At 38.0% G+C, this 11804-nt stretch overlaps 1 protein-coding gene across 1 annotated transcript; it reads right to left on the bottom strand.

Moving 5' to 3' along the window:
* Nucleotides 1-2577: 2577 nt before the first annotated feature.
* On the bottom strand, nucleotides 2578-9207 carry LOC118798161 (zinc finger protein 845-like). The gene is made up of 3 exons (XM_036557518.1): nucleotides 9176-9207; nucleotides 5658-5847; nucleotides 2578-4474 (listed from the first exon to the last, which is right to left on the bottom strand). Exons 2-3 carry the CDS (start codon nucleotides 5800-5802, stop codon nucleotides 3618-3620), a joined length of 1002 nt encoding a protein of 333 aa, XP_036413411.1. The 5' UTR covers nucleotides 5803-5847; nucleotides 9176-9207; the 3' UTR covers nucleotides 2578-3617.
* Nucleotides 9208-11804: the final 2597 nt, after the last annotated feature.

The raw sequence follows: 11804 nt of genomic DNA, 5'->3' as shown, positions 1-11804 counted from the left end.
TCTTGTGCAAAAAAAACTAGTTCATCAGCTCCAGGATCGACCTGTGTAATTCCCACCAATATGGAAGTTCTAGTAGGTGCCTAAACAATTTCCAGTTTGTCCAGAATGCAGTTGCTTCTAGTCCTTACCAGAAGACCAATGTTTGACCATATTAGCCCTATTACTTTGCCTGTAAAGTAAATACAACAAAATACAGGTCAACAGAAGTAAGGCTGTAAATGGGATTTTCCCTACATTATCTGGGTGAACTCATCTATATACCCCGTGTCAGAAAGCTGAGCTGCGTCTTAGTCACGGGTCCTCCAGCAGGATATGACCCAAAACGTACTTTAAAAAGCACCCAAACTTTCAGAAGCTCCCAAGAATTGATAAGAAAACATTGAACTATCTGAAGTGGCCTGCAAACAGTCCTAATCTGGAAAGAACTGGAATTTTTCTCTAAAATGATTTTTTTTTTTTGGTCATCGTTGTCATCATCTCAGGGGTTCCTAAGGAGTGGGGTGTTGCATTAAGCACAAACACAGTTGTAAGATGGCACCCATCAAACTTGAGAGAACTGACTGGAGCATTTTGCTCAAGAGAAGTGGGCCAAACTACTAGTCTAAAAGTGTAGAAATCTTAATCAGAGCTACAGAAAGTATTTGATTGCAGTTCTGGTCTCTGAAGGCTGTGCTACAAAATGTTAGGGTAAGGATCCCAGTGTTTTCCATGCTGCTTTCGTTTTTAAGAATAGTTTTTAAAACTTTAGTATTTGGTTTTTAAAATTTGCTGAGAGATTAAGTTATTTCCTGAAAGTTGTTTTATTTGTTTGTTTTTAAAGTGGAAGCATGCCAGTACTTTTGGCCACATTGGTTTTATGATTAATGACAACCAACCAGCATATCCAGTAACAACAATTCATTCCACTTCACTCTGAGTTTGTTGATGCCGAGTAAACATGTGGAAACCCTATGCAATTACCTATTCCGTCTATAGCTGATGCTACCAGTGGTAGGAGGGTGAAGGCTAACTTGTGCTCTCCCCAAATTGTGTGAAGCCAGCCAGAGCATCTTTTACAACTGCCCAACACCATGTCATTAACTAGTAGGCCTGGGTGATAGGGCGTTGCAATCAAATATCAGGGATGAATGACAAGTAACTTAATGACGATGCATAAAAGCCAATAATTGCCATGTTGGGGGGACAAGATAGGACTAACTTGTCATTTAAACAACTTGCTAAATATGTTGGGAAATTGGAGTTCACGTTCCTTTATAAAGTAGAATGTGCCCCAATTGTAATTTCTTTCTGTTTAGGAGAGGGAGAGATTTAAGTTGCCTCTTAGTTCTGTGATTGCTATGCACTGTGATGCTAGCTTTTCCTATCACACAGCTCTGCACCTTCTAATTATTTTACTTTAGGTTTAACTCAAGTGCATGGAACCAGAAATAAATGCAGATGAAAAGGAAGTTCCTTTGATTCCCATCTATGGCGGGGAAACGGGGTCAGAAAAAGGTTAAATAATATTAAATTTGGCGATGGTAGACATCGCCCAGCCTTTTGGTCAGCTTTTTGTTACATTCGCTAACAGAGGCCCAAATTGGCTAGCATCACTCTGAGCGATTGGTGGGGGAAAGAGGACCATCCTGTCCATCTAGAGACAGCGAGGCCAATTGTGTTACCCTTGGACTCCTGACAGGGACAAAGCACCAAATTCTGGGCCTCAGACACAGCAGTGTGTGAATGTTTGTGGTCCATGTGGTTCATGACTCTGACCTTTCCAGATTGAAATTTGAAAATTTCAAAACATGATGCTTGTGATCGTGTGTATGTATGTATGCATATGAAAATATATCACTCTTTCTATATTCTAATCATTCTCATTATATAAAGCCAAAATTTGTTAGTACTCATTCATTGCAGAACAGTGTGCTAAGGATAAGAACACCTGACATGCACAAATTGGCAGGGGTGATGCTGGATGACCAATTCAGTTGATTCCTTTCTTAAAAAAGTATTTAAACTGATGAAAGTAACAGCTTACTTCCATAACTAATATGTAATGTTACATGACAGTAATGTACACATTTCTCATGAGATCTATTAGTAAAATCAGAGCTTGCCTCACCACTGTTTCCTTAACGTCAACCTAAAATAAAAATGGACCGTTTTTACCTTATTAGTTTATGTCCTAGTTACATTAAGCAGAATCCACAATATATTATGTAAAAGACTAATCTTTTCCCTGTTACAATTGATCAAAGTTTAGCAATCTTTGCCCACCTCGAAAATGTCTTTGGTTTTGATTAGGACAGTGCACTGATTTCTTGTGATTGGAGATTTAAAAGCCTAACAAAGGAGTGTCTACCTAACAGCTGCATGATAAAAAAAAAATCTATTTGAGAAATCTGTGATGCCTGCAAAATCAAAAAGTGCATTAATATAAAATAACCAAACATTTGGCTGTTTTATCACAAAATGACTTTTATTAACACTCAGAGTTGACAGGAGCCAACTGATTTCTAACAAAAGAAGTAGAAAGTGGCCTTGCAAAGTTACAGCTTGTCAAATGCTGCAGCCTGCAATCAAAGACTGGAACGTAGCTTTTTCTTTCCCAGACAACAGCCACAGCGAAGAGAAGATTTCTTGAATTTTAAATTCACAATGGTTCTTTGTATTTTAGTTCACATTTCACAAAATGGTAACTCAGACCAGCAGAAAGAAGGAACACTGCTTCTAGATCAGTGCCTTCAGCAACTACCTATACAAAAACCAGAATTGTTTGTCTCCCGAGGTCAGGGGTGTCCAAACCTTTTTCAAAGAGGGCCAGACTGTACCATGGCAAAATACGGAGGGCCGCCATATGCACATGGCTTCCTTTACTGTTGGATTGCCAAAATCTCAGGTTTTCAATGTTAATCTGCAGGCCGAATCAGAGGAGAAAGGCTCTTAAACTTTAGTTAACTTCATTACCACAGTGCGGTGCGTTACGCTGTCATTTTGCATCACTGCTGCCACCATCAGATGAAAGGAAGAAGTGCAGCGTACTGGCTGGTGAGCCACTAGTAACACACTCTTTAACAGAAGCCACAGGCCAAATAAAATCTGCTTGCAGGCCGCATTTGGCCCTGGGTCAGACTTTGGACACCCATGGTCAAACACAAGGCCCGCGGGCCAAGTTACAATCCTATTCGGCCTGTGAAATTAATTTTAATTTTCTAATAATACTGGCCCGTTTCATCATTTCCCAGCATGCACTGCAACATAATGTGCACTCTGACCCCCATCTATGGGTCAATGGTTACACAAAAATAAAAGATGTTTGGTGTAAAGTTCAAGCAAACAGGCATTTTTAAAATTTCCAGGAGATATTAAAGAAGTTTGACCGTTATCTGTAGATAATGCAGCCTATTCTTTTATATAAAACAATTTGTTTTTATTTAAAATTATCTTTGAATAGTTCAGGTATTCAGTGCCTATTTTGCTGGTGCAGTTTTAGCATATTTTGAATAAACAATGGCCAATTCCGGTCACAGCAAAATGTTAAGTAAAAATGGGGAAAAAAATACAGCTGGCCCATGGATTTGTTGAAATTTTTTAACATGGCCCTTTCAGTGGTTGGGTTTCACACCCCTGGTCTAGGTGGAATGACAGCGTTGATGGTTTCTGAGCTGAACTAGAGTACTAAAGGTCTTCTGGCACATTGTACATGGAAAAATGCCCTTGGAACCTCTCGGTGTAGATGCTGTTCCAAAGATCTTATCGCTGTGGTAGTTCACTTCAGAAACATGTACCCGAAGATGAGAGATGCGATGCCCTTCTGTTGTAAAACTGTCGCCACACGTGGTGCACTTGTACTTCTTTTTCTCATGTGTCGGAGTATGTTTTTCCAGCTCTTTCATGGTTCTAAAACCAAGTTCACAACGATCACATTTGAACGGTTTGGGTACTTTTTTCTTGCTGATTTCGTGATGCTGCATATGTTTTCGAAGATCCTCCAGTCCACTGTAACTTTCCTTACACTGCGTACACTTGTAAGAGGACTGCTCTGCTTTGTTCTTGTGCTGCATCTCGTCATGCTCAGCTAGAAGAGCCAAGCTATCAAAACTCTCTTTGCATTTTGGACAGCTGTAAATGTTACCAACGTGATGAACTTTCCTTGTGTGCTGTTCCAACACTTCAAAATTTCTACATTCAAAGCCACACATGAAGCAGCTATATACTTCAAGTCCCTCCCGGTGTGCTGGGAAGTGTGCTGCTTGCCCACCTGGAGAACAGCTATGGAGCGTCTTTGTATCGGTCCTGTCGTGTGCTTGCAAATCCTCTTTTTCACTGAAGCTCTTCTCACGCTGAGAACAGCTATAAGGCTCGTCTCCGGTTTGTACTGTCTGGTGAAGTCTCATGGTATCAATCTGACTGGATCTCTTTCCGCAATCAGGGCAGGGCTGTGCCTTTGTCTTTTCTTGATTAAAAGAACATTGGCAATTTTCTTCTCCTGTATGTACGAGACCGTTGGAATAAAATCAAAAACAATAGAGCATAATTTATTAACACAAATTACTGCCAGCCTTTGTTGCTATGATCTTGACTAAATTGCTGAGATTGTCATAGCATTAGAACATTTCTAATTACAGAATATAAACTATTTTGGTACTTAATTCATCAGTGAGTGTTTACGTGCACTCAATCCCATTGTAATCAGATTTCTGCACTTATCTGATTATTAAAATGGTCATGTAAAAATCATACTCCAATCTAGAAATCTGATAAAGAGCGCAGGATTTTAGCTCAGTAATCAGATTTCGCAGTGCATGTGACTCTTACTCTGATTTACTTACTCTGACTACTGTACCAAAAATTAGCAAGCAGCATCGCCGTGAGACACAGCAGAACACTTTTTGAGCGACGCTGAAACCAACCACCTTCTCGAAAAAATGAAGGTTTTTAATGTTCTTCATCTTCTAGATGATGCATGTTCATATTTTCAGGTGAAGTGGGGCATTGTTTTAAAAGCCACGGCATGAAGTTTTACGTTATGTTTACGTCACATCTTCTTCTGTGGTTTATTGGCTGGTTGTAAAGCAGAAATCTGATTGCTCATGTAGACCTGGAGTTTCCCCATTACCTGCTTACTCAAGATTACTGACAGAATCAGATTTTTTTGCAGTTATTGGATTATTAAGTACATGTAAACACACTCACTGTTTTTGTGTAGCCCTAATATGCATTAAATATCACTGTCTGAACAAAACCTAATTTTTTCTTTTTCATTTTTTACATTTTTATATAATTCTAAAAGTTACTGGCCTTTACATGGTGAAAAATTCAGGACTAACACAAATGGTCCAAGATTACATAGGATTTTTTTTTTTTTACATTAACGTCCATTATAAAATAATGATTGATTTTTCCCTTTGCTGGGGATATGAGGTTTTGTTCCAAGAGAGACTATATGTATCATATGTTCTTTCAACTCCAATCCAGGGAAAGGATTTAATCACTTAAATGACTTAACTAGTTACTTAAAAAGCTTTATGTTTAAGCAATCTCAGCAATATCTTTGATGAGGACACACAGGCCAGTTTGTTACTAGAAGAGCACAGAGGTCTGACTTATGCTAACCTGACCTGAGTAATTATCTACAAAACTATGTAGACCTTATTTTGCTGTTAGCTTACCTGTCAGCAAATAGACAAAATATCCACCATCTTTTTTAACTCCCTTTCGCTCCAGAAGTCTCTGGCAATCCACTAGTGTCACTGAGCATCTTAATGAAATCTTCACTGGCTGGTTACTGTCATCTTGGTGTCTGAAAAGCTCCATTTCCTCTCTAAACAGAGCCAACAGCTGAAGACTGTGGTCAATGTTCTGAAAAATAAAAATAGCAAACTAAATATGAGGCTTGTTAGTGACAGACGAATCCCCAGGTTTCCACCCACAACTGCTGGTGTTCCTTATGCATTCTGATTCAGCCTTTGGCTACTATTGTTGCAAAACGTTAAATATGAATATTTTGCAAAGTGTTCTTCTGCAAAAAGCTTAAGTGCCTTTAACATTCTTCATACTTCACAACAAAGTGTACACTGTAAAGAACTGTAACCTACATTTTAATACGGTAACGAGCAAATGAACCGGTTTTACTCACACTTTGAATGAATCACTAGTTTGTATTGGTTAGTTGAGTTGAAAAAGACAGCTTGTTACCAAACTAAGCCTTTTTTTTAGGCAGAACTGACAAACCATTTCTACAGTGCACACATACTCTGTGATTAAAACTTTAACAGTGACAATAAGGGACACAATACAGAGAAAGGTAAGCAATTACACACCAACTATCTATGAACTGCTTTCATGACTGCAACTAAGGACCAAGCAATCACAATCCCTGCTTAAAGTACTTTAGCAATTGTGTTTGGTTTCACCACAGATTTTAAAGCCCCTTATATAAAATGAAGCCAAGTAACTTTAAAGCCATCATTCAAAGCCATGAAATATAACATTTAGGTTAGTTAGAAACATGCCTAATGCTGAGACCCAACCCAAGAAAACTTGCTGTTTTCTTTTTTGGGGTATATACACAATGATCCCTAGTTAAATTATTAAATGAAAACCTAACTTATTTGATTTAAAGTGACTTGTGACATTTAGCAATGTTTTGATTCTTATATAATTCTTATAACTACAGTAAGATTTAAACAAATGTGTGAATCATGTTTTTTCCCTTCTTTTTGTTAATCTGTATACTGCTGTCCACATACAATAAAGCTAATTATTAAAAAAAAAAAACTACAAAATACTGTATTTTGCAATTTTATCTTTTTACTGCAGGATAATGGCCGCTTTTGTGTTTTTTTTTTTTTTAACCTGTGCAAACATTTTGTTTCACTTCCTTAAAGTTTACAAAGAAACAATTAAAAGAATTCAATACAAACCTTTTTCCAAAAAAAATGTGTGTAGGTAGTGAGAAACATGTGGAACATTGCAGTAATGTGAATTATTGCTCCACCACTGATCCATTAAATTTTATAAATATTGTTCATCTGCATGATGATTGACACATGATTTGAGGCTCTTTTGTGAGAATGACTCATTTATTTTTATTAATTAGCAAAATCCATAGCCTAATTCTGAAATGTTTATAGGGCTTGTGGCGGTTTTTCATGTGTATAAAAGGCTTGCTTGCACCTGATAATCTGAAGCATTAAAATACCTTGATTGGAACCATTTATGACACTTAACAAGAATCATCTTTGATGTTTCATAGTAACTCCAGAGCATTAACATCACGCATCTTATATAACGAGACACGGTGCTACAGATAATTGTTTGAAGCTGTTAACAATGCTGGGGGCTACTTCACAAAGCAGTTAGCTAGACAGGAATGTCGTTTACTGCTGGACTTTGGGTGTAAGTTATTTGGCTGAGTTATCTTTGCTTTGTGAAATATACCCCCTGCTTTCAAAGTTATCTTCAGGGTAAGTACATGGCAACCTGGGATTCTACTGCCCACAGTTCTGCACATTCAAATATTGATGCGTGAGCATCTTTACAGACGAGACTTGTTTATGCCACAGCAGTCTGAATGTAATAACACTCTCTTCACTTGCACTTCATTTCTAAACCTCTCCAATTCTCGGTTCATGCTGGCTGTGGGTGTGTAGTATGGAGCCCCTAACCTGACACAGTGATTGCTTTTTAGTAATGCGTGGCCCCAAAATAATATATTAAAGCCACAAATTCACATATTCAGGCCACCTATTACTATACTGAGGTTTGAAATTAAGTGATGCATTGAAGCTACTAATTAATGTATTGAGACCACAAATTAATACATTGAGGCCACTATTTAATGTGTTCAGACCACCTTTTACTATACTGAGACCACTAATTAATATAGTGCTACCATGAATTAATATACTGAGGCTTTTAATTAATATACTGAGGCCACCTATTACTATACTGAAGTCACTAATTAATATGTTGAGGCCACAAATTAATACATTCAGGATACCTATTACTATACTGAGGCCACTAATTAATATATTCAGACCACATTACTATATTAAGGCCACTAATGAATATGCTGAGGCCTCTAATAAATATATTGAGGCCATCTATTACTATACTGAGATTACTAATTCATATATTGAGAACACAAATTACTATATCGAGGCCACAAGCTAAAATATTCAGGCCACCTATTACTATATTGGGGCCAGTAATTAATGTATTTAAGCCACTAAATATATTGAGGTCACTAATTAATCTATTGAGGCCACAAATGAATATATTCAGGCCACCTATTACTATACTGAGGCCACTAATCAATATACCGAGGTCACTAATTAATATATTCAGACCACATTACTATATTAAGGCCACTAATTAATATACTGAGGCCTCTAATAAATATATTGAGGCCATCTATTACTATACTGAGATCACAAATTGTACTATATTGAGGCCACAAATTAATATATTCAGGCCACAAGTCAAAATACTTAGGTCACCTATTACTATATTGGGGCCACTAATTATATTGAGGTCACTAATTCATCTATTGAGGCCACAAATTGATATATTCAGGCCACCTATTAATATACTGAGCCCTCTAATTAATCTATTGAGGCCACCTACCACTTTCCTGAGGTCACTAATTAATATATTGAGGCCACTAATTAATGTGGTTAGGCCAATAATTGCTACATAGAGGTCACTAATTAATGTATTAAGGCCACAAAGTACTAAAATAGGAATTTTAATTAATATACTGAGGCTTATGAGAAACTTGCCTCTTAATGTAAACTGTGGTCACAATATATTAATTCGTGGCCACACCTTATTAAAAATAACCACCATGCCACCTTAGTGTCTCCGTACACATACACAGGTTTAAAACAGGAAAAAAAAGTGAATTTCAGCTCTGATACTCATACTTACCACGACCTCAGTCACAGCCACAAAACTCAAAAAGCACAAAACGCTCAAAGCTTTAGCAAAGCTAACCCAACTTCAGCCAACTTCATTAAACTGACTCTGACTGGCTACCGTTACTCTCCCCACGGAAGAGGATTTAGACAAAGATTTTTTACATCACTACAGCAGAGTTTGTCTGCGACTGCGTGAGAAACTAACATATTTTGGTCTGTAAGTCGCAAACAAATGCAGAACAACGAGACTCTGACCTGCTGTTTACCTCTCCTCTCACAGGTACGCGCGCAGCTTCGCTTTCTTCTTTCCCTCCGAAGGCGGCAGAATGTGAGCAACAAAATGGCGCATTAGCGCCACCAACTGGACGGGGGTCGGAATGAACATCAAAGACTGTGGATAAAAGTGTGTGAAAAAACAGACCAGTAGGGAGCCCCGCTGGTGAAGACCTGTATAAATAAAAATAATGCGTGGCCACGACTTAGTAAAGCGTGGGAACGAGATCCTAATGCATGGCCACGACTTAGTAAAGCGTGGGAACGAGATCCTAATGCGTGGCCACAACTTAGTAAGCCGTGATCTCGTTCCCACGCCTTACTAAGTCGTGGCCATGCATTAGGATCTCGTTCCCACGCGTTAATAAGGCGTGGCCACGCATTATTTTTGTTTCTACAGGACGTCACTGGGGGGCTCCGTACTGACGATGACATCCTATATAAATAAAAATAATGCGTGGCCACGACTTATTAACGCGTGGGAACGAGATCCTATTGCGTGGCCATGACTCAGTAAGGCATGGGAACGAGATCACGGCTTAAGTCATGGCCACGCACTAGGATCTCGTTCCCACGCTTTACTAAGTCATGGCCATTACTTAATCTCATTCCCATGCCTTACGTGGCCAGAAAGTTCTGGGTGAGTGATTAGAAACTATTGTAACTTTTTGTTTTTAGTCATTTAGCTCCATTTATTCCCATTCATTGAGGACTCACTCATGGCCACCCTCTGCTGTTTTGCAGTCCTGTTTTTTTCAAATAACAGGGGAAATAGGAAAAGGCCAGGCTCCTCATAAACCTACTCTGGTCTGACAGTTTGCTTTCCAAAGGTTTTGAGGTAAGGATTTGGCTTAAAACATACATTTTAAAAGCCATTCATTGTGAGGGGTACATGGTGAGAGATAAAAGTCTTTTTTAAATTTTTTTTTTTTTTTTAAATAAAAAAATAAATATGAAAATAGATAAAATAGTCCCCAAAAATAGCAAAATAGTCATCAAAGAAAACTTTTTTCAGGGTTACCACTATTTCACCTTCATCAACATTATATATAAAAAACTTAAGATGTGTAGGTTCACTGGCCATTTTGGATAGTAATGGTTGCACTTTGGACAATGTGACCCCTGGTTCCTATCACCACCACTGTAAAGAAATCTTAGTTGGCAAGTACTACAATGATTCCTTTCTTATATGATTGTAAATTAATAATAATTTCTTGTAGTACTGTTAAGCTTCATCACCTGTGGGTAAAGCACTTTGAGCTGCTACTGGCATGAAAAGTGCTATATAAATAAAAATTATTACTATTATTATTATTATTATTATTATTACAATTAATCATTTCACTATGAACGACCCTGAATGACTTTGTTTACATCTGAATGACTGAATTGTACAGAAATTTAGAAAAATTGGTGGAATTCCCCTGTAAGCTTCCTGGAACATTTTGTCTTCTCCCTTAAGGCCTTTTTTTGAATAGTAATATGCTTTCAGCGGTGACTAACCAACATACCACCATCCAAAACACAACATATACTGGTTTTGCTGGTGACCTATGCTATGATGGTTTTCTAGCACGTCCTCTTAACTGTGCTAAGCTAAAGGTGTTTCATCTGCTGTTTGACTACATTTAGTAGCCTCAAGATAGTGACACATAAACACAATCCACTATAATTCTATAAAGCTCCTATATGAACACATAAATGTGTAATAAATATGATTAAAGCAAATGCAGTGTCAAATGTGGCAAGTTTGTTTTCGATACAAAGTACAGCTAACAGCTAGCACAACTTACAACCAGCCCCACTGTATGGAGGCTGTATGTTGCTGTCAGTTTATTTGCTTTAAAATGGTGCAATATCAGACGCACCAACAGTCTTCAGAGAAAATTCTGTGAATATCTGTCCAATTGCTGTAAGAATTCACAGGTGGCGATGCTCTAAATATACGAGAAGGCAACAAAAAGCATGTTCTGCTTGAATCTGTTTAACTAAACGTCCCTAGCCGTGCCTCCAAGCTAAGGATGTAGCTGAGGAAGGCTGCATTTCTTGACCATTAAATTGCTGAAGGCTGTCCCGTTTTGTAGGATGCGGCTTAGAAATGTGTCCTTCGCCGGTGAGAAATTCAAAACATCTCCTGTCCGCACAGTCATGTATGAAAATTAAGCTGCAAAATACCTCATTTTGGAACTTTAGTTTTTGCAACATCACCAAAAACTGCACTTACATATATTCCACCTGTTTAGCATACAGCAGGTTAGCTCCACCCATTCACACTGAAGTTATAAGGAGGGTTTCAGCTCAGACTGCCTTTGGAACGAGTCATAATACAAGACAGTTATTCAAAATTTGCATATACCAATCTGTTCGGTTACAAGAATAGGTTAGAACATGGTCAGGAAAAAATGTATAATGCCCTGTTGATACACAAAACCACAGAAAAAAAATAATAAAATGCAAGTACAATGTAGGATATGGGCCCTTTAAATCTTCAAAGTAGCCCATATCTCATATGAACAAAATCATACTGGGTCAAAAGATAAAACTGAGCCGTTTTCTTCATAAGGTCACCCTCTCACTCCTCTGTGCTGGTGCCACGACTTCCATCTACCTCATTCTCTCCCC

The sequence above is a fragment of the Colossoma macropomum genome, unplaced genomic scaffold, assembly GCF_904425465.1.
Source record: "Colossoma macropomum unplaced genomic scaffold, Colossoma_macropomum, whole genome shotgun sequence".
In the NCBI taxonomy this organism is placed as follows: Eukaryota; Metazoa; Chordata; class Actinopteri; order Characiformes; family Serrasalmidae; genus Colossoma; species Colossoma macropomum.
This window is presented reverse-complemented; position numbering and strand designations above follow the sequence as displayed.

Coding starts and splice junctions, on each gene's coding strand:
- LOC118798161 (XM_036557518.1), bottom strand. CDS start 5,802: ATGGAGCTTTTCAGACACCAAGATGACAGTAACCAGCCAGTGAAGATT. Junction 4,475..5,657: donor TTTTGTCTATTTGCTGACAG/GTAAGCTAACAG, acceptor TCGTACATACAG/GAGAAGAAAATTGCCAATGT.